Source organism: Haliotis asinina, chromosome 4 (assembly GCF_037392515.1).
Source record: "Haliotis asinina isolate JCU_RB_2024 chromosome 4, JCU_Hal_asi_v2, whole genome shotgun sequence".
NCBI classification, from domain to species: domain Eukaryota; kingdom Metazoa; phylum Mollusca; class Gastropoda; order Lepetellida; family Haliotidae; genus Haliotis; species Haliotis asinina.
The window spans coordinates 47,595,714-47,619,343 of record NC_090283.1 but is presented as its reverse complement, the minus strand read 5'-3'; the positions used below and the strand labels follow the sequence as shown (position 1 = coordinate 47,619,343).

The 23,630-nt window shown below is 38.1% G+C and overlaps 1 protein-coding gene across 10 annotated transcripts in view; it reads left to right on the top strand.

Moving 5' to 3' along the window:
- The window catches only part of LOC137281614 (serine/threonine-protein kinase 26-like), a 71,170-nt gene extending 47,754 nt beyond the window's left edge, over positions 1 to 23,416 (top strand). For 3 of the 10 annotated variants that reach the window (XM_067812956.1, XM_067812955.1, XM_067812954.1), the window contains exons 5-15: positions 149 to 334; positions 876 to 1,018; positions 1,256 to 1,355; positions 3,512 to 3,595; positions 5,844 to 5,957; positions 9,736 to 9,810; positions 12,952 to 13,038; positions 13,333 to 13,443; positions 16,124 to 16,228; positions 16,623 to 16,831; positions 17,504 to 23,416. In XM_067812956.1, the coding sequence (XP_067669057.1) occupies positions 149 to 334; positions 876 to 1,018; positions 1,256 to 1,355; positions 3,512 to 3,595; positions 5,844 to 5,957; positions 9,736 to 9,810; positions 12,952 to 13,038; positions 13,333 to 13,443; positions 16,124 to 16,228; positions 16,623 to 16,831; positions 17,504 to 17,513 (1,224 nt within the window). In that variant the 3' untranslated portion in view covers positions 17,514 to 23,416. The remainder of the gene's footprint in view (positions 1 to 148; positions 335 to 875; positions 1,019 to 1,255; positions 1,356 to 3,511; positions 3,596 to 5,843; positions 5,958 to 9,735; positions 9,811 to 12,951; positions 13,039 to 13,332; positions 13,444 to 16,123; positions 16,229 to 16,622; positions 16,832 to 17,503) is intronic. The other 7 variants (XM_067812962.1, XM_067812961.1, XM_067812960.1 and 4 more) reach the window with 4 other exon arrangements.
- The last annotated feature ends 214 nt before the right edge of the window (positions 23,417 to 23,630 follow it).

Sequence of the window (23,630 nt, the reverse complement as noted above, 5' to 3'; positions counted from 1 at the left end):
ATTCATCTGGTTATGGGGCAATCCTCACAGATTTAGCTAACACACCGTATCAGAACTGCTACCCAAAGCAACATTTACCAAACTCACTTAACCATTCAATGTTGTTAACTTCATTTTTGTTTATGTTGTGCTACTGTTCCTATTCCAGGCAGACATATGGAGCTTGGGCATCACAGCAATTGAGTTGGCCAAGGGTGAACCACCCAACTCCGACCTCCATCCAATGAGGGTCCTCTTCCTCATCCCCAAGAACAATCCCCCCCAGCTAGTGGGCAACTATAGTAGATCATTTAAAGAATTTGTCGAGCTCTGTTTGAACAAAGATCCAAACAATGTGAGTATTTGATCAGGTGATCACTGTATACATTTATGTACCCCAGTTCTTCAGTAGATAAACACCCTCATCATGGCCTTAATATGATATTTCCTGCAGACAAATGAATAGGGTTTATGGGTTTTATATACTGGGTTGCCTTATTGTACTTGTTTACAGCAACACCAAATTTACACTTTATTATGGAGGTTCTGTAGGTTCGTGTTTTGCATGGACATTGACAGTATTGTGGTATTTTGAGTTCGAAAAATATTTTTAAAATATCAGATCATTCATCAGCAGTATAATTACTGCACTACGCATCACTGTATAGTACCAAGCATTACTTGGACATGTTTGTCTCAATTATTAGAAGAAAAATGATGTCGTTGGAAGCCAAAATTGGGACTGTGCTGGTCTTCCACAAGGTACTTTGCAAAGCACAGACTGATCAGCAGAATGTACATTGTCTTGGAAAGAATTGAATGTTTCAATAAAATCAACATTTTATGTCGTGTATTTAGAGCAGTCTTAATCCAGTACCTTCACTGCCATGTTGCAGAGGCCATCTGCAAAGGAGTTGTTGCGACATCAGTTCATGAAGAGAGCCAAGAAGACTGCCTACCTGGTGGAGTTGATAGACCGCCACAAGCGATGGAAGGCAGAAAGGGCCAATGAAAGTGACAGTGATGATGAAAGTGATGAGTGAGTTTATCTTTGAAATTTCTCTTCTTTTTTTTCTTTTTTTTTTTTTTTTCGCTTTGTGATTTCAATCCATGTGAAGTCAGTATGGATTCTACACAGCAATAATGGAAATTAGTGTCAGGCTTTAATGGGATGCTGAGCTTGGTTTTGTGGCTGTTTTAACTGATATTCTTGTATCATAATCCAGTAAGATATGACTCATTTAGCTGCAATAACAAGATGATGTGACTGTTATAGCTCTGAAAATGGCAGCGATGAAGAAGTCATGAAGGAGGGGTGGATTATGACTGTGAAGGAAGCTGACAGGACATTGATGATGAATGGCGTGAATGAACAAGTAAGTTCTGCAGTAGATGTATACACTCTTCTGCAGGGAACAGTGTAGTGCAAATATTGTCATGGAGCGAGACAGTATGGTGCAAATATTACAACTATGGGGACAATGCAGTGGAAACATTTTCCCTCAGTGTATGACAGTGTGGTGCAAACCTCACTCAGTGTACAATGTTCTAGTGTAAACATTGTCATTCAGTGTATGTCAGTGTAGTGCAAACATTGTCATGCGGTGTATGACCATCTTGTGGTTCAAACATTGTCTCTCAATGTGTGCAAACACTGTCATGCAGTGGATGACAGTGTCACAATCTTCTGGGGCAAACATTTTCATCCATTGTATTATGTAGTGCAAACATTGTCATTTAGCATGTGACAATGTTGGGCATGGCTTAACAGGCAGAGGCAGTAATGTTGTATATGCACAAGACAGGTTTGATGTTCTCACAATGAGGAGGAGGGAGATACCACTGGTCAGGAGATGCATGAAATTTGGCTGTTGGGTTTACTTGCTGTTGTGCTCTTTTCAAGTCTCGTTACAGATCTTTCAACACACCATTTGTGTTCAAAGGGGGAGAGAATTACATATGCCATGAAGGAAAGCAAGAATACTTACAGGCTCTGGTGTTCTGATTAGTCAAGGACCCCTTGCAGAGCCCTCACACTGATTTGAACCAATTTAGGTAGTCCGTTGTTATAAAAGAGAAAACTGCCCAAATGTGTGTCAGTTTTGAGCTCTGAAAACATAACACATACCTGCAAGAGAGCTCTTTGTTAGTGAGAGTAGCATGCACATCTAAAAACAGACAGTGAGTGTATATGTGAAAGGTCGAACTGAACATGAACTTGGTACAGCTGTCTTTGAATCTACGAGATAGCCTTGTGGTGAAAGCATTTGCTGGCCACTCCGACTACCCAGCTTCGATTCCCAACATGGATACAATGTAAGAAGACCATGTCTGGTGTCCCCCGCCATGATATTCCTGGAATATTGCTAAAAATGGCGTAAATCCATCCTCACTCACTTTTAGTCCATGCGATGGAATTGGAGTTAAAACAGTCACAGCACTGATATTGGTTTGCAAAGTTGGACTGGTTTCATATTCACTCGTGTCAGAGTATGTATGCTGTGACACAGATTTCTTTGTGAGAAAATCTTTGGTGTTGAACCAGCACAGAAAATACTGCAGTCCACAAGATGGGAGGAATTAACACTTCACCAGACAACTAATTCTCTGCGTCACACTGGTCTAACTGTATGACTATTGAATAGGGAACCACTATTTTATTAATATGCTGTTGCGCAATACAGTGGACATGAATAAGAAACTTTGTCTGACTTCTGTCAAAAATTATCAACTTCGTTGGAGTTACAATAATTTTAATATATATTTTTTATCAAATCGTGCAAGTAGTAGTTCAAAAGGAAATGTCCTAATTCTCTCTCAATTTTAATAGCCTCGAACTAGACAGCTAAATGTAAGTTTGAACCCCAGCTTCCATATTTTATATCCTTGAATGAAAATACAGTCATTTTTTAATGTAAGCAAGGTAATAGGGCCCAAAAGGTCACAGCATTTAGCGAGACCGCTGACAAACATCGTCCGGTTTGGTAAGGTCATACAATGTATTTGGCGTTTGCGCAAATTTGAAACCAGAACTGGTTCCCTGTCTTGCATATTGCAAGTTAGCACACACAAATGGAGCTGGGAACCAACTTAGTACTGGAAGTAGCGCCTCGTGAGTGGAATGATTAGTTAACTATTTGCCATATGAATACATAGCAAACATTCGAAATTTATACAAATTGCAAGCCTCTTCTTTCTTTAACTGTAATAGCTCAGGCGAAACTGCTCTTAATTACATCACACATCACTCTAGAGTGAACTGTATTTCTTACCTATCAAATGCTAAAAATGTGTGCGTATAATATTCAGTACAGTATTTCTAGAACTAATTGCAAGATTCTTAGTTTCAGTTGTCATTTTCATGTATAAATAGCCCAGAAATAACCAACAACATTGCAGTAGGAACCTGATTTAGGAGCACTTCTGAAACCTTCTTCTGCATGAATCCTGGAGAATGTTGTGATAAGTCTTGATGTGTTCTTTGGTTCTAGTGGGCCATTTTGTTTGAATGCATGTGTGCCTTGTGTTGTAGATGGCTCGTGTAAATAACCCAGTGCCTAAACGTCCGGCACCCCCTGTGCCACCCCAAGAGAGTGACAATTCACATCTCATAGAGGTATCCAACTTGACGCCCAAGGGTTGACTCACTAGCTCACACTCCAACTTGCTCCTTCACTATAGCTGAGTCCACTTGCACTCCAACCTTGCTTCGTGTTGTTTAGTTTTAGTCTGAATATTATTGTCTTTGTTTTGTCTCTCAATATCTTTTGATTTTTATACAAGTTTAGTATTAACTGTTTCTGTCTGCCTTCATGTTGTAATTAAACAGTTTACTTTTTTACACTATATATATTATTCTTCTTTTAACACAAAATCAAAATTTCTTTCTATCAATTTATATACTTTTTGGAAATCAAGAATCTAGTCTAGACACTAAGATATTCTAAGATAGGTTGGCCATGTTCACCTTCACAAACTATTAAGATAGAGTTAGTTCATTTCAAAATTTCTGGTTTTGTTTTTTAGTTAACAGAACAAAATAACATGGATCATTTCTCAGAATATCACCAGATTGTCTGAACAGTTATCTGCAACTGCCGTTATACAAGCTGAGAGATTGCTCAGTGCCGTGATTACCTACAATGATACATTGTATTTTTTATCCAATCAAGTGCCTCTTTTAGATATTTTGACTTTCACCCAAGCATTTGTAGATGGCGTTTCAAATCATGTGTTGCTTAAAAACATATGCTATTTTAATGGTACTTGTAAATGAACTAGTGTGGAAAATGCTATTCTTGTGTGTGATAATTTTGACTTTCTGACATTGGTTTGGCTAAGAAGTTTGTGAAGGATGAATGTGTGCTAGCAGAATTGTTTTTGTTTTATTACTTACACAGTTTATTTATAGTCTTTGTAGTGTCATATTCACTTCATTTATCACCTCACTCAGATAGATTTAATCAGTATATTTCACTTTATTTGTTCCATTTTTTATTTCAAATTTTTAATGTTAAGTGTTTCACAAATGTTGAAGCTTTAGAAAATGGGTTTAGGAAATATACAAGTAAATATACCCTTTAAGATATTAAAGTCTGAGTAAGTTGAGACACCAGGTTGAAAATAGCTCTATGTTGAAAAAAATGGAATAGAGGGACACAACTCTTGGCTTTTTATAATGAAATGTGTCAAAGAAATGCATTCTACCCAAATCTGGTGTACTGATTTGCACAGTGTACACACTATGGTCTTAATGTTTGTGTCATAGTCCGAAACAAAATTGTTTTATTGAATTGTAGACTGACTATTTGATGGGTCTGAAATTTCATTTTTGACTGACAGTGTTCAGATGAGGAAAACATGTATATCGACATTGTAAGACACAGACTTGGTCATTAATAAATCAACCAAACCCCACCATTGGCTCGTCACAAACAGTTATAAAGATGCATAAAGTGCAGGAAACTTTAAATAATGATGAAGCAAGGCCAGTGTGAGTGTTGAAGTTTGCTTGGCCCTGTTAGTTCCGTTATCAGCGGACCTTCTTTAACAGAAGAATTTTCTTGGATGAAGATAAACATCCTGCTGAAATTACTAATGTGGGAAGAGTGTTAAAGTCTAGTATTAAACTGAAATTGTATGTACCACTTACTACTTAATGAGTTATATGTAGTAGTTCTGATTTTGTTCTGTGTGTTTTGTTAGTCTTTCTCCTTCCGCTAGTATAATTTCCCCTTGAAATGATGCCTTGTCCTCTTGCAATAACTGTTTGTTGTCACTTTGCTGTTTAATATTGTCAGTGTTTCCTAACAACTTTCATAATGATCATTATGTTTAACCTGTAGCAAAATATTTTCAGAATGATGGCAACTGTGAAAAACTGCAAAATTGCACCCTGAAGCAATACTCTGTAATTGCTTCTGAAATCTACTGGAACGTATTTTGAATACGAAACTACAAAACCGTTCCATTTGGCTTCCCTTTTCTAAACTGTCTGCCAGTCTCTCAACTTTATCCATTTGTGCAATGGATATGGACAGAAATGAGAGTGATCTGCCCTTGTTTAATTAACCTTGACCTTGTTTGTTTGTGTTTCTTCCTTGCTTTGTTTGCTGTGAACGTGTGATTGTCCTCTTTATCAATAAAACACTTTACAAACTTAAACAAGAACATAAAGACAAATTGTAAAACAGAAAATTACAGATAGTATTAGACTTTGTTTACACTCTTGAAGATTTAAAATTTAAAACAAATTATTTGTCAGTATAAATCAACTGTTTTGTTTTGTACCATGTAAAGCAAAATAGATGTAATCTGGATGTCTTTGTGAGAGACTTGTATATTGTTGAGCCACATTTTTCCAGGACAATCGCGGTTGGGGGTTTAAGAAAGATATGCCTCCTCCTACCTACCCCAAACCTTATGGCGTAGGGCAAAAAGTGTACTCCGCCCATAACGTGTATCCAGGGCCAGTCCAAGTAAGTTGTGTGCTCATATATGCTCGTATTCACCATCAAGGTGGTTCGAGTAGTAACCCTTATATAACCTCTACTATTGGGTCATTAATCACCACTGTATGACATGTACACTTTAATGGTTGCAAAGTAACACTCACATTTGTTTATGTATAGGGGGAGGTGGGGTAGCTCAGTGGTTAAGGCGCTTACCCGTCACGCCGAAGACCCAGGTTCGACTCCCCACTTGGGTACAATGTGTGAAGCCCATTTCTGATATCCCCTGCCATGATGTTGTTGGGATATTGCTAAAAGTGGCATAAAACTAAACTCATTCACTCACTATTTACATACTTTCTTGTTTGGATATTTGGGGAATCCTGAAATCCACACAAACTGTTTGTGTAGTCTTGCTGCTTCTGATCGGCCAGAATATTTCTTGAGCGTGTATATATATATACTTTGGGGTTGTTTGAGAGTTACTTGCAGCATCAATTATATGCTCATTACACCCATACTGGTTTTACAGCACAACAGTGCTGATGTTCATAGTATCATCACAGCTGAGACTTCAATCACATGCATGACATACTAACCTTCAATATAGCCTGACACTGTCAACCTTAACCCAGTCTTTCTTGGTTTAGTGAGAGGGATGAAATTCAGTTTTTGTATGGCCAACTAGTAACTTTTAGCTGAGATACCTGGGAAAATCAAAAAGCTGGGTTAGAATTGATCTTCTGTAATCCAAGCTTGTCGTAACGAGATCAGGTGGTCAGGTTCACTGACTTGGTTGGCACTTGTCATCATATCCCAATTGCATTGATTGATGGTCATACTGATGATCATTGGATGGTCTGGTCCATACTTCATTATTTTCCAAACGCTGCTTTATAGCTGGAATATTGCCGAGTGTTGTGTAAAACTACCCTCATACTCTTGAACTGTTAACTTAGAGTCCCAGAATTCTGACAGAGGGCACTGATGTCAACAGTGTAGCTGCAGCGTTTCCACGTGTAACATTGGTAATCTATATGAAGACCTTTACTGTCGCCATGATATCATATTCCTCACATGGGTACAATGTGTACAGCTCATGTTCCTACAGCATTGCTGATATTGGCATCCATCTATACTCACTGCAGTCGTTTGGACTGGTGTTCACACTATCATCCACTGGTTTGCCATGTGAAAGTGTGAAATCCATGCCAGCATTCTCCCTCATAAGGGGCTAGAAAAAAGTCACAGTCTTCATATGTGTTAAGTGCTGCAATACCGACGTCTGTTACCTACTCTATCCTATGTCCCAAGGCAGAGGGGTAGTCTAGTGGCTAAAGCGTTCTCTCATCATGCTGAAGACCCTGGTTCCATTCCCCACATAGGTAGAATGTGTTAAGCCCATTTCTGGTGTCCCCTTGCAGTGATAATGCTGGAATATTGCTAAAATCTGCATAAAACCATACTCACTCACTCTGTGCCCCTTGTTGTCACACGGGGTTTCTTTTGATATAGGGGAAATGGTTTGGCTGTGAACAACACTTCAGTTTAGTGAATGATCATCTGTTTCATCAGTCATCCATCACAACATCCATCGGTTTAGAATGTTACACAGCAGATTCAATGACTTTGCAATGTAGAACCCCCTGTGGAATGCATCTGTAGTTACGCGTCACCCGCACTGATCTGTAATTATGCACGATCCACACTAATGAGACATGGCCACAACAGATGAACAGCTTGTTCAGTTTCTCACAGAACAGTTTCTTTTGTGAGCATTTTCATGAGGTTTTTGATACGCGGGACATTGAGATTGCGATTTGCCACATTTTGAATAATTTCACTGTGAACAAGAAATATTCAGTGATAAGTAAATCAGAACGTTTGAACAAACTGTTGTGGCCAGGTCGGTATAAGATGCTTGATGTATTTTTTACCTTTACGTCCTGAAATGTAAGTCCTATGCATTTAGCTTCTAACAGTTTTGGTGAAAATAACAGCAGTTATATCTCACTAACACCTGAAAAAAGTACATCAGAATTTCGTATAATTCACCTAACATTATTTACCGCCATTAATGTTTTAATGGATAATTTTGTAATGTGTATATTACCTATTTTTTCTTAATGGTAGAACTATATATTGTTTGTAGTATATAGACGCCAACTAACTCATTATGTAACCAACTTTATACAGGCTTCGTATTTAATATACTGAACAATAAAAATCAGGTATCCCGTATATTTTGTGGAGTATTTTTTTTGTTATGAAGATGAGAAATATCCCACAAAATATTGATCCTTTTTTTTTTTGTTTGGTATATATTCTTTTGTGTTAATTGTTTGTTTCTTTTGAGTGTATTAAGATAATTTTGTTTTCATTAATAATATGATTTTTATCAAATGGCATGAGTCTGCAAAAACGAATTGTTATAAAATATCACACATAGGCATGTGCATGAATTCAGTCTTTCATACTTTCCTTTGATTGATTTCTGATTGTTTCCTTTATGTGTGTTTTCCTTGTTTAATCATTATGTTTCTTCTTTTTAATTAACCTTCTGTTGCTCCCTTCAGCCCCTTACCAGCATAATGAGAGGGCAGAATTGCACAAATTTAAGTTTATGGTGAAATGTATCAATGCACTGTTATGATAACTAATTAATACAATTATGAAAGTACCATGTAAGATTTTGTTGCTCTGTGTCTCAAAGCTCGCAGCGCTTAGGTATATGATAAAGCATGGGAGTTCCCATGATCTATCCATCAAAACCTTGTCAGCACATCACTACCCCATGTCAGTGTAACGATAGGGGTGTTAAGATGGTCTTAGTGCTAAGGTCTGTACGTGAAAGCCATCTCAGCACATCACTATCCCTTGTCAGTGTAAAGATATGGGTGTTGCCATAGTCTGACTCTTAGTGCTAAGGTCTGTACCTGAAAGCCATCTCAGCACATCACTAACCCTTGTCAGTGTAAAGATATGGGTGTTGCCATTAGTGTTGCTAAGGTCTGTCCCTCAAGGCCATCTCAGCATATGGCTGTCACATGACTATGTTAACACATCGGTGTTACCATGGTCTTAGTGCTAAGGTTTGTCCCTCAGGGTCATCTCAGCATATGGCTGTCACATGACTATGTTAACACATCGGTGTTACCATAGTCTTAGTATTAAGATCCCGTGTGGTAAGAGGCTATGATACTGGACAGGAAGCTCGGACATAAACTCAAAGATGTCTAGACACAGGCTCTTGTTCTTTAGAGCCCTCTTGCTTCTACAGTTGTCTTCAGTCTCTGTTCAGGTAAACTAGATACCATTGCTTTGGCCCTGATATTTCAAGGAGATGAGATGCTACAAAATGCTACAAAACTACAGATGCTACAGAAGCTCTCAAAATAAATAATACAGTAAGATATAAGCGATGATGACTTAAAAGCTACAACAAAACATGATTCGATTTACAATATCAATCATGTCTGTTCCTGTGGGATGATAAACCATTAATATTGTGCTGACGAACAGGCTGGATTGAAGAATTGACATTAATATAACCACATTTCCTGCTGACTTAGTTAAAATTCCTACTAAGAGGTAAAATACAGTTTATGATTTAAAACCTTTATCAATGTGATGACTTAATTTGTTTTTCTTCCAAACAAGAAAATCAATATGTGTTTTATTGCCCTCTCATTGTGCCCTGTGTGTGTTTTCTCTTCTCCTGTCCCTGTTTCCTCCCCCAACCCATTGACGCCCCCACCCCCCAGGGCATGAATTAGTGTTGACATTTCTTGCTGCTCTCTTCTAGCATGTCAGTGCTGGTCAAGTAAATCATGGTCGAAGTGAGTCTGCCCCTGTTTTGACAGAGTCCCAAAATGATTTCGTAAGTTAACCAAATTTTACCCTTGCCACAGTGTGGCCCAATATTTTGCATCTGTTTGTGTTGACATTTGTGTTCAGTTGTGTGTCACAGATCATGTTTAAATGCATAGCAATGTTTTCAAATTGCCAGCTTACATTTGCTTTTCAAGCCTTTTTGCTAAAATCTTCACTACATTTTCAGCAATTGCTAGATTGATATAAAGTTTTCTTTAAATTAAAGATCACAATAAAAAGCTTGTTTAATGCTGTTACCAATGCTTCCTTCCTTGCAATGTGAAATGATTTATGACTTTACCTTAATACATCTTCTCCTTACTCACTTTGTTTCTCCCCACTTGTTTATGCATCACCATGTTGTTATACTGCATCATACTTTCATTGATGAAGTGAGATGGTTCAGATGGTTATGACAACGTATCGTATATGGAACCTTCTGGATTGCAACTTCATTTGTTTGTGGACATTATGCTCCTCTGTCACTGTATACATGCCTGCCACACTCATTATAGTCTTTACTTGTGCCCACTATCAAGAAGGGCGATCTGCAAGCCTGGTGGTTAAAGTGGTCGCTCAAAAGACCTGGGCTTGATTCCCATTTAGGAACAATTATTAGTCTGACTCACAATCCATGAATCAAATTATTTTACCCACTGACAATCTCTATCTACAGTGAATATTGCAATGTGACATTAAATATTAACTCTCGCTATCTACAGTGTTATATCCCCTTAACAAAACAAGTCTAGATTTCCTGAGGTTCAGGATCTGAATCTCAGGCCTCCCTGGCTCGCCTTTTCAATTTAAAATGGCTTGTTTGTTACAATCAAAATTATACATAGTCATAGACTAAGTGTTAGTCAAGGGTACAATGAAGCCAGTATCAGGTGTCAACTGCAGTGATCTTGCTGGAATTTTTCTAAAAGTGCCATACAACCAAACTCAATCACAGACTCTTGTTGAGAGCCCATCATTTTCTTCTATGAAAGATATTGCTGAGTATGCTCTGATGTTATGACTATTATGGATGACTTAAACCAGTAATGATGAGGTCACTGGCTGCATATACATTAATACCTGTACCAACTTCTTATGGAGCCTACATGTCTTCCCCACCATTTTTGTATTCTTACCTATGAAACATTAATGCTCATTGTTCAGGACTTTTCCTAGTTTCCCTCGTGCTTGAAACAGGCATTCATCTGAATTGTTGGTTAATATACTGGCAGTTGTAGAGGTGATAGAGGATTGCAGTGTGTGGAAACCATTTGAAGGAGTGCTGTCTTGAATCCTCTTCAATTCTGGCTACCATGTTAATGGGACAGTCTTTTTTTTTTAACAAATGAAAAGCACCCAGTGTATAGAATTTCAGTGATAAAACTAAAGTTTAAGAAAGGTATGAATAACTAAATTTTAAGAAAGGTATGATGTTTAATCCTACAAGTAAAATATTGTTGTCATAACCATCTTCGTCTTTCAAAAGAAAACCGACAGAGGGCAAACAATAGAATGTGTAGCCACTTGAGGTAGAAATAGCCACACAAATTATGATCAAGACACAATTGGGTTGTAGCAAGCACCTTCTGAAATGTGACAGTTTTTTGAACATTGCAAAAGAGACTTTATTGGTGCTGTGTCTTCCTTTTTTGTGTGTGTCTTGTTTGCAACATTTCACATTTTGTTTGCTGTCTTCTGGTTTTCTTTGGGTGACTTCCATCTTTTTTTAACCATTGTCTATTTTTTCATCTTGTTCTTCATCACTGACATCAGGGTTGTGAAGTATATTAACTTTGTTTCACTTGTAAATATAAACATTTTAGCATCTATAATCAGCATACAGGATAATCAGTGTTGCCAACAACATACCCATTGTTACCCAGCAAAGTATAAGACATGTTATCATCTATGCACAATGTACATGTTAATCATTGTTACCATCTACATACCCATTGTTATACAGTGTACAAGATAAGCATTGTTACCATCTACATACCCATTGTTATACAGTGTACAAGATAAGCATTGTTACCATCTACATACCCATTGTTATACAGTGTACAAGATAAGCATTGTTACCATCTACATACCCGTTGTTATACAGTGTACAAGATAATCATTGTTACCATCTACATACCCATTGTTATACCGTGTACAAGATAATCATTGTTACCATCTACATACCCATTGTTATACAGTGTACAAGATAAGCATTGTTACCATCTACATACCCGTTGTTATACAGTGTACAAGATAATCATTGTTACCATCTACATACCCGTTGTTATACAGTGTACAAGATAAGCATTATTACCATCTACATACCCGTTGTTATACAGTGTACAAGATAATCATTGTTACCATCTACATACCCATTGTTATACAGTGTACAAGATAAGCATTGTTACCATCTACATACCCATTGTTATACAGTGTACAAGATAAGCATTGTTACCATCTACATACCCATTGTTATACCCTTTTAAAAGATGTTCATGGAGATGTCATGTGTAATACATTGTAAAGTATGAGGCATGATATGTTACCCATTATACAGTTGTTGTTACCATCCGCCAACACAACATCAGCCATGGCACAGTAGTAACAGTGTTATCATCTGCATGTCTAGTGTTGTTGGTCATGTTGTTAAGACAAGCTTGTCATGCTCCCACCTGTGTCTAGTTTCAATAGATAGCTAAATGGTTGCTTGCTTTTTTGAAGAATGGACCCAGTCTACTTCATCAGAGCCAATATGTGCACAGATTAGGTCATCTTCCTTCAGTAAATTAGGGCAAAGTCCATATTACGTCACAAATATCTAAAATTAATTTCTATGTAAATTTGATCTCACTCTGTCTTGGTTAATGTATTTATTAATTTCCCCTTAAATTCTTCCTAATTTTTCTTTGTTGATGCAATTTTTATATGCTTATGTAGTATGGTAGGGCATGGCCTGAATGATGATGTAGACTTGTTGAATGTTGTGGCTTTGTGTAAGACTGTAACACTGTTGTCATTAACCAATCACATAATACATATAGTAGAGCAGTAACCTTGCAGTACTGTGTCTCACAGTTAGCTCTGTGTATGGGGAGTTCATTGTGGTTGTGGTATTTTTTCGCATTTTGACTGGTTTATCTTCTTCCAGTCCCCAGGCTCTAAACATCTCCGTAGTCGGTCGGACATTGCTCAGCCCGTCTCACCACCCAAATATAACACACCCCCTCAACAGGAAGTAAGTCACAGGGGAGATAACTCCTGTTGGATAGTTCCAATTGTTACCTTTCTGTTGGATAAATTGGTTTAAAACTCATCAAATAGATTAATCAAAGACACCTGTGGAAATTCATCTTTAGCTCTTTTGTTTTTTACGCGAAATTGTGCAAAACGTATCAGTTCCTCAGCATATAAATTCATTTTCATTGTAACAGAAACCTGTTTGGTGAAATTCCTAGAGAATAACAATTGGCATGAAATTATAGTTATGGTGCCCAGTTTCATGGCTAACTACTGTTCAATTTACCTACAGCGTTACGCCATGAGGCCTAAATCTCAATACGATATGCCAAACAATAGCCAATCCAATTCCCGGTCTACCCCACCACCTCAATATGGCCGTCCACCTCATGGGTATTCAAGTGTAAGTTGTTTTCTTGTCCGCATGAACATGTATCCTGCTCTAGCCAACCAACTGGTCCTCGCCATCAGGTTCCCACTTGTATCGTTGTACACCCAGAATGTTGGGGCTGGGACATTTAATGTCTGCCTGGTTGCAGCACTGCATGCTCACTCTTGTATATACTCAAATCACTGCCAACTGTTCCCAACATTTGTATTTGTTACGACTTGAAATGTGAAAGCATGATAATATTTTTAATTTCATATTAATAATATAATTTTTTTCAAAATTGTTATGAATATTGTGACAAATTATGAGGCCAGTAATCGCAAGCTGAAATTTTCTCACATTGGTTAAGAGATGTCTTTGTTTAGTCTTTCACGAACACATTTATCAACAGGATATTAAGGCTATTTATGGCCTTGCTGTAGAGTTGCGGGATCACATCATTGCAGGGCAGTGGAGTCTGATCACAAGATCGTAACAAAGTACTAATTGTAGTTTCAGGAGAGTTGGCAGCTTTGTATTCACAATTCTCACATAACTCATGATTTCATACTCGTTCCTCTACAGATGTCTTTCAATATTTGTATACACAAAAACCTTGGTAATTATACATAGACCATTGATATGTTAGAGTAAAAGTATATAAATTCTATAATATTGTAGATCAGTGTAATTGGTCAGGTAAGACTGACCTTCCTTGTAGACCATTCCATACCAGCAAAACAGGTGTCTGTTCATCATTCCTAACACAAATGAACAGGGAGAAAGTTACACAATCAGGTTTTTTAATCCTTTAACAAAGATTGGTCCCTAGTATGCAAAACATGATTTTGGTGATTTTTATTTTTAATTCTGTATCAGAACTGAAATCCAAGGTTGGGCTGTAAAACAGTGGTATTTCAGTTGGCCATATTGTCCACCATGGGCAGGCCAAAAGGCAGCTAGTTCTGTGTCTAGATTCCTTCTGTTGCCCAACGTACATCTATGCTTCTGAAATACATGTACTACTAGCACTAACCACCTGACAGTCTATATACGTCTCAACAGCTTCTTAACATACTAAACCCATATATCCACACAACACAACACACAGACCCTCACAGGTCCTTGTGTTCATTCATTGTGTTCACAGACAAGTGATCAATGAAGCTGAAATGCATTTAGTTTGGATTGGGTGTGGTAATATTATGCTTCTCTATTGATATAAAGTCCAGTTCATGGAAGCGTCTTTTGTAAATCTTTGTCATTGAGCTAATGCAGTTATCATTGGTGTGAGAAGTTTGTAAAAGTACACGTGAAACTTAACAGTGAAGGGAGTGCTAGATCGTTCTTTTTGAATTCAGTAGTGCAGCTGCGGTTCATACGATGCTGAGATGAATTCTGTAGACAACTATGTTGATGACTTCATATTTTAGTATGGTCAATTTGTGACTGATTTTGTGATATTTCTAATAAAGGGTGTTGGGAATAATTGTTTCTTTAGAATTTTGACCCATCTGATGCTCTTCCTGAAATTAGCTCTCAGTTTGAGGTGATGTTCTGTTAGGGTGTGAATGTTAAGAATCTGAAAAAAAGCACCTGTAACAGGATGTGAAGTGGGTGTGTAGAATCGGGAAAGCTCATCTGTAACAGGATGTGGAGTGGGTGTGTAGAATCAGGAAGCGCACCTGTAACAGGATGTGAAGTGGGTGTGTAGAATCGGGAAAGCTCATCTGTAACAGGATGTGAAGTGGGTGTATAGAATCAGGAAAGGGCACCTGTAACACAATGTGGAGTGGGTGTTTCGAAAGCTAGAGTGTGCATTTGTCAGGATATGTAATTGCTGATGTGAAGAAACCATCAGCCATATTCTGTATGTCTGTGGATGGGAGGTGTCAATATGTGATTGGTATGTGATAAGATGGTATGGGTGTATGTCGAGATGAGATGAATGTATGTCAAGAAGGGATGGGTCTGTCAAGATAGGCAGAGTGTATGTCAAGATGGGGTGGATGTCAAGAGGGGATGGATGTATGTCAAGATGGGATGGGTCAGTGATGAGATAGATGTGTTTCAAGATGGACATTGATGGATATCAAGAAAGATTGGTAGGGTGTCAAGATGGGATGGGTATACGTCAAGATGGGGTGGGTGTATGTCAAAATGGGATGGATAAAAGAAGAACGTAAATGGTAACCGTTGAAGATTAGATTGGTATATAAGAAGATTTGATGAGAATACATTAACATAAGGTGAAAATATAACCTGAGTATGTGATGGAGTGATTTCTACTTGAAGAGGACTAGGGTAAGATACTGCTGAAGAATTTGCATGATGTTTCGGTTGATATATATCATATCCTGACAGAGAGTTAATGGTGAAAGGCAAGGCAATACATATTATGCCACTCTTATGACTGGAAGGAAGGTAATATTCCTGTGTTTTCTTTTTCTTTAACGTCAAGATTTCTCTTTTGTTTTGCAAGTACTCGTTTGTTTGGATATGAGAGCTTTCAGTGTAAATATAGCTCTACAAATGTCAATGTGGTGTCAAATATGTAAAAAATGTTTATTTTCAGCTTATTTGAAATTAGATGTTAACGTCCAGTTCCATATGAGCAACAGTGTTGCGGACATGTTATTTGCTTCTGTAACAAATGAGTATCTAATGAAATCTGTTGTTAGTGATGCTAAACACAGAATCCTTTCACTTCCAGCAAGCCAAGCAGCAAGCACCCCCGCTTTCCCGGCAGAAGGAAAATGACATCCGACCTTCACCGTCAGCTACTCTCACATGTGCGATACACCCCACACTCTCTCAGGTGAGTTGGCTTCGCCTCCCTGTTCGACCCTGAAGATCTGGGTTAGAACTGGTCTTGAGCAACCCATGCTTGTCCTTTTAGGTAGGAGGATCAGGGTTTCAGATTTGTTGACATGCCATCATTTACTAAACTGACTATCTGGTCCAGACTAAATTATTTACAAATTGATGCCATATGGCTTGGATATTGCTGACTACAATGTCAAACAATAAACCTCAGCATTGTCTGCTAAGCATATTAGAAAACTGAAATCAGTGTTGACGAGGTTTGTATGGGCTGGACGAAATGACTGTTCACAATGTATAATGCCACTATAAAATTGATCCTTCATTTTTCATCAACTTTTCTCTAAGCATGTTAACTTTTATCTCTGCATTCCATTAATTCCTTACAGTTAAAAGACGACTATCGTGATGAGTACAGGCGTCTTGGACGTCCCGTCCAGAAAACAGAAGCCATTGATGAGTTGCAGAATGCATTTGATCTGGCAGAGAAGTCATGCCCAGGGCTGGCTGATGACCTCATCTCTGGGATACTCAATCGTTTAGGGACACCGTCTTTGAGTGAAATGGACATTAGACGGGCAGTGGACAAAGTCAAAAGGTGACAGCATATATATGTGTGTTACATCTAAACAGGCAAATGCATTTGCTTGAAGACTCATGGAGATTGAGCTTAGAAATGGAGCCCATGCTTGGTGTAAGAAGCTATAAGATTTGATCAGTGTTGCTGACTTGTTTGCATGGTATGCAGAATGCACAGGTCAATACTGATGCAGTGAGCGAATGGAGTATCTGCAGGGTGTTAATTCTAAAGAGGCAAATGCGTTGCTGGGAGAGCCGTGGATACCTTCAGTTCCATGGCCCTGGTTTAGAAATAGTCTTCAGCAACCTATGCTTGTTGTAAGAGACTATGATGTTTGATCAAGTTTGCTGACTTGGTTGCAGAATGTCATAGTAAATCATATAGTTAGCTGAAAGTGTAGATCAGTGCTTATACTGTAAATCAACCTGTGAAGGTCACGGGGCAGAACGGTCCTTCAGCAGCCCATGCTTGCCATAAAAGGTGACTATGATTGTCGTAAGAGGCGACTAACAGGATCAGGCTCGTTGACTTTGTTGACAGGTCATCATATCTTATTTGCTCAGTCTGATGATCACTGGATGGTGTGGTCTAGCCTCCATACAGCTTGAATATTGCTGAGAGCTGTTTTAAGACTGATCCCTGTCAATAATGTTGAAAACACATGTTTACAAGTGATTATTTCCTTTGCAGACCATCCTAGGACCAACTTGAATGGGCAACTGTAACAATTTCTACTGCACAGTTGTTGCACTGTATATAGACAATTCCATGATAACTACTACGCCAACTACTGACACGATGCTGGACTGAGTGAGCTCATCAACTGAACATTGCATGAACAGTCTGCATCTACCAACATCATTCCTACATTAAGTAGCAGCCGATGTCATCGCTCCAGGATAGCCCAAGATCCTGTACAGGGTTCCTGGATTATGTTCTGTATTGCCAACAGTTTCATCCTTCATCAGCTTGTTGGTATGAGGACGTGTTATGTACCCTGTATAGGAGTTGTGTCCCCTGAAACAGCAGCAAGAGCAATACCATGGAAACAGTTCATTTCAAAGGGTAGAGTGCTCACTATTCTGATTCATATAGGTTTTGTTGGAGCAGTACGTGTTGAACTGTTGATTGCAATGGAAAGAGGTTTCTATAGGTTTCCTTTCTAATATTCACAAGATGTATTTGTGCTTGATCAAGTGGAATTGTGCCATGATGCGAGTGCTGACCAAACATGAGCTTGAGATCTTCCAATATAGATTGTTTCATTGATTCCATTTGTTGCACTTTGTGAGAGGAGGGATAGATCAGATGCTGATGTCGTGCTTGTAGAGATCGTCATGGTGACCTGATGGATCAGACGCAGATACCATACATACAGAGAGATCGTCATGGTGATCTGATTGATCAGATCCTTTAGCAGTGAATAGAAAAAAAAATCTTTATTAAGATCTGGTAGTCCAGTCCCCCGATGCTGTGACTTCAAAGAGATCCTCAAAGAGACCTGGTCTATCAGATCATGCTGCCGTAGTTACAGTGCGATCCACAAAGTGACTTGATCTGTCAGATCCTGCTGCCATGGTTACAGAGAGGTCAAAGTGACCTTGTAGATCAGACCCTGATGCCTTGACTACATCCTGGTTGTGACCCGACAGATCAAATCATCCTCGACAATCACAGTTGGACACAAAGCCCACTGCAGCTTTTATTTGTGCTCCAGTGATGAGTTTGTTTAAAGCAGATTTTTGTGTTGGATATATCTACATCTGGCATGAGGTGCACACCGAGACGTTGTTGGCAGCGAACAAAACCTCAACCTTCTGTAGGAACTAGGTGTTCATCAGCCCGTGTGTGATCACACTCAGGTTTCTGTCAGTGAGGGAAACAATATGGCCAATTAAGTTACTAACACCACCTCTTCTGCAGAGTGAGAAGAGTGTATGTTGTATTCCATACTAACATATAGGTACCCTCAAAGTAAACTCCATTGTTAACCTGACTGCAGTGTATTATAACAGCAGTATGCATATTTCATGCACATATGTATTCCAATGAATCAGTGATATCGTAGCATAGCAGATCATGTAACGACGCATATTCTGTGGTACACCAGAGTTAAGTGAATGTATGTAAGGGGGATAACTCTCACCCATTTGTATTGGCAGTGCATTCCAGTATTATTATAATGAGATACCTCTTTCTCGGTCCATCACTTAAATCCACTGTGTAGATTTCCATTGCATATGGCAAGGTTTGGACAGGTAAATTTCCTACCAGAAATACTCGTTTCTAACAGCCAAGACTACGAACAGCACTTCAAAGTACTGCGAGCCAGTAGGTTCAGCTGAACATGATGTATGTTGAGAGCCAAATCGAAGTGACTATGGTAGGGATAGAAATTCTGAAATGGATTTTGCAGGTGTATTTTTTGCCACGCTGTCACTGTAAATTGAATGCTGCAGCTCTGATGCACCTGTGTCGTATGAATCATTCTGTATCTATAGGTTTATTTATAAAATGTATTTAGCCACCTTGTGCCAATAGCTGCATCTATTTCTTAGTATGTGTCTGGGGTTTGGGAGAAATCATCTTTTGTTTCCATTTCAACTGACTGGTCAGATATCACTTTAACTACTGACATCGGTGGAAGTTGTTGCTGTGGTTACTCACTTAGTATCAAAGTGGCTTTGAAACCTCAACTCGATCGTGGTAGTTGGTAACACATAGTGCCGGTTGTCACTGGTTACATTGGTGCTACTATGGTTACGCACTTTTTGGTTCATTACACAATGGTGGAAGCTGTTGCTATGGTTACATGTAGCAGCAGCCATTATTTCTAGTTTTCCTATTATATCATTTCTTGTGTATGGTTACATTTTGTTGGCAATATTCAATTTTGAGTTTGTTTCACTAAGTTAATTTCAGTCCACTTTTGTTTTTGAAATGCAAGTTTTGTAAACACCATTTAGAAAATTAAATGGCTACTGTTTTATTAGCACACAAACATCCACATGTAACGGTGAAGTCTTACGATATATACCATCTTTCCCTGAATATGCAGCAAAAATGTGTTTCCTTATCAACAAATATAGTATTTCTGAGGTGGCATATTGTGTGCTGTTGTTAAATTTGGAAGATTTGTCCTATGTTTTAAGGTTGGGGTGATTCACAGATTCAACAAATCGCTGGAATGTTTTTCAGTGTGGTTAGTTGTTTGACAGATGCATCACTTTTTACCATAATTATGGAGCTGGCAGTAGCTGAATCGATACTAAATGATGCATAGTTTCCACTATGGAACTAATCCTGGCTGTGCAGGGTAATTTCGGTACATTATTGAACTTGTCAACTAGGGTCAATCTTTCTGTCTGTTGATATATGTTATCATGAATTTGTGTTTCGCCCCAACTGTGTGTGTATCCGTTGATTTCAGAAAACAGGAAAGATGGATGGATGAAATGAAAAGGTGTGGAAACTTGAAACATATCATATCTGTCAGATCTTATTTATGTATATAACAAACTAGAGAGAGATATATTATGTAGCTTTCACTCCAAGCTATACCATGTGATGCACATCATGTAAACATCTGTTGTGTTAATATTTGGAGCAAATTATGTCTGCCACAGTCCTGTGCTACACATATATTTTATTTTTGATTTAATAATGTATATATGGAGACAATTTCATAAATGTGTACAGTATATCTAACAATGTATGATAGAAATAATTTTGTATTGTGTGCAAAATTCTACATTTTTGGCTGTATATTTCTTTCTTGTTTTTATATGTGTTCATTTTAATCTCTGAATCTGTTGTACTTGTCTTACACTGTCAGTAACCACTTGGTATTGTTTCAAATCCATCCATCCATTTGGGGTAGTCTAGCAGATGTTACTATCAAGGGTACAATGTGTTAAGCCCATTTCTGGTGTGATATTGCTGAAATATTGCTAATGCAGCCTCAAACTAAACTCACTCACTACTCTCTTAGTGACAAACAAAAAAGGTAGGGGAGTTAATTCCCTTAGATGCAAGGTTGCTTCAGATGCATTCAGAGCAGACGAAGACAATTCTGAATCTATCCCCTGTAATGCACCTGTAGGTTGACTGGGTTAGGCTGCATGAAAAAAATTTAAATGTTTCTTGGGCATATTTTTTTCAAAAATGATGACGAAGGAGGAACACATTTTTATTTTTTCCTCTCAGAAATAGAGTTTGGGAAATTTAGCATGCAGTAATGAATTGTAGATTCAGTCATACTCGTTTTAAGAGGCGTGGTCAAGTCATTTTTTGTTTTTTTAAATGTAATTTTAAATATTTGTTACATGCCCAAATAAAAGTGATGTGCCGATGCCCGGGAAACATTTCTTTTTTTTCTTTATTTAGTGTTGGTGAATTACTGCTTGAAATAATGCTTTTAGAGAAATTAGATATTTGATGAATGAATTTGAAACAATCTATTTATTGTTAGTGGAAACAAACCACCTCACCTGTCAAGAAATTAGGGTTACATCAAATTATGCTGGGCAAATTTCTATTTGTAAATATAGATCTGTATACTTTGTAGTAAGCAGATGATATAGCATGTACATAGCTAATGACTGTGGGTTATCATGTAAAAATGTTAAATAACAGTTTGACATTTGAAATACAGCTTGAAAGTAATCTTGGTTCTCAGACCCTGTGTGTGTTACCTCCCCTTCGTGATAGCAGTATTCACTGCTCTCAAAAGCATCTAAATCTGGGTAACTCATATTTTTCTCACCAAATTAAGAACAGGACACCTCACACATCTTTTGAAAGTAATGACTTGAGGACATGCTGTATGCATTTCTCTGCATTTCCCCAAAGATGTATGGTGGACGGTGGGTAGCCTAGTGGTTAAAGTGTTCGTTCATCACGCCGAAGACCCAAGTTTAACTCCCCACAAGGATACAATGTGTGAAGCCCACTTCTGGTGTCCCCTGCTGTGATATTGCTAGAATATTGCAAAGAGCAGCATAAAACCATACTCACTCACAAACTATATAAACTCCATATCAAATGCTACTCTCTATACGAGGAATATTAGATATTGATGTATCCTCACGCACAGTCTCATCAGTGTAACAACATCATGTTGTCACTACTTGACAGGTTTATATACACCAGTTCCTAGTTCATCTGTGAACACATACATGCAGTGTAAGATGACAGTGGCTAAAACTAATTGGATGTATGTATTCACTGATGCAGGAGGTTGTGGTGTGTTGGCCCTGTGAAGTACTGTTAATGACTAGATCACTAATACCAAGTATACAAACTGAATAACCCATGCATAACACTAGCCATGTTGTCATTGGAAATAGTAACCTGTTTATCAGCTTAGACACAGAAATAATTACATTCATGGACAATGTGAACAAAGTGTCTTGCTGTGTTTGCAATGGCATTAGATAATGACAGCTATGTTCAGCCAATGGTACATGCCAGTTTTGAAGAAAAGAATAAAAGTTATCTTCATATATCATGCTTTGCATAAATATGATGTTTAATTTATTTTTCTATGTCTTTGATAAATATGTGCTCTGACTTGGGCAGGATCATCACATTCTCACTCACAGTGTATACATCATCATCGCTCACAGCAAACCATGAATATTTCACAGAAGTTTGCGTATTGATACTGGAGGGATATTTCCCTTACGTATTGCAGTCTCAATCTAAGATCACTGCTGTTAATTACTGAAGTATTTTCCTTTTAGATTGATACTTGGAGCTATTCCCAAGGAGCAGTGCTATGTAGTACTGTTTAAGCTTACAGAGTAATGTTCGTATCTGGTTGTTTCAGGGCTGATGAAACAATGCTTGACAAATTAAGCAACCCTTTTGTTATTAATCAGCCTGATAAATGAAGTTGTTTAGCAGATGTGCCAAGAAATATGTTGATTTGCATGTTGTCAATTTAAATTCTACATCGTTAATTAGTTCCTATTGTGTATCAGCTGTATGGACTGTTGAATTTTTCTTTCATACCGTGAGAAAAGCTTTTAGGTGTGTTGGTTTAATCCCAACGTGTTCTTTCTGGGTTCATAATTTCTGTTAAGTCCAAATTTCCAATGACAAGACACACAGAGCCAGTGTCAGGTACCATATTCCTCTGTGAGACCAATGGTTATATTTTATTAACTCACTTAATATATCTGTAGTGGAATATAGTTTCTTGTATCATAAACATTCTTACAACATTGGGTAATGGGTTGCCGTACATTTGAACTGAAAGAGGGGAGACACCAGGCCCACGAGCAATGTCTTCTGTGGTTGCTGTAGTTTTTGTGAGAAGAAAGAGAGCATTTACTGAGAATCATTGCAGTCAGTGGGAATGAGATCTCGGTAAAGGGAGATAATCATTTCGTCCCCTTCTTCCATTTTGAAACCTGTGATCTGTCTCGGTTGTGTAATAGCGTCCGTCTGCCGTTGGCAGCCATATTGATTGGTATGATGAAACTTATGTAGGACATTTCTTCTTTCTGCCACACTACTAATCTCTACATCTGATTGATATTAATCAAGTCCATTTCTTGTAAAATATAATGATATTCAAATAAACATCAAGAAAACTGATCAGTGTTGGTTCTAATTGGTGGCGACTGTGAAGGGTTCATCCAGGATGTCAGAGTGCTGGCAAGTGACAACTGTAACAAGTTTCCACCAGCCAAAATGTGAAAGTTCTATACTGAGAACTCACAGTTGGGTGTCACTATTCACCCAACAGCAATTCATGCTGGTTCCAAGTGTGACCGAGAAAGTTGGGTTTTACGCCACTTTTAGCAATATT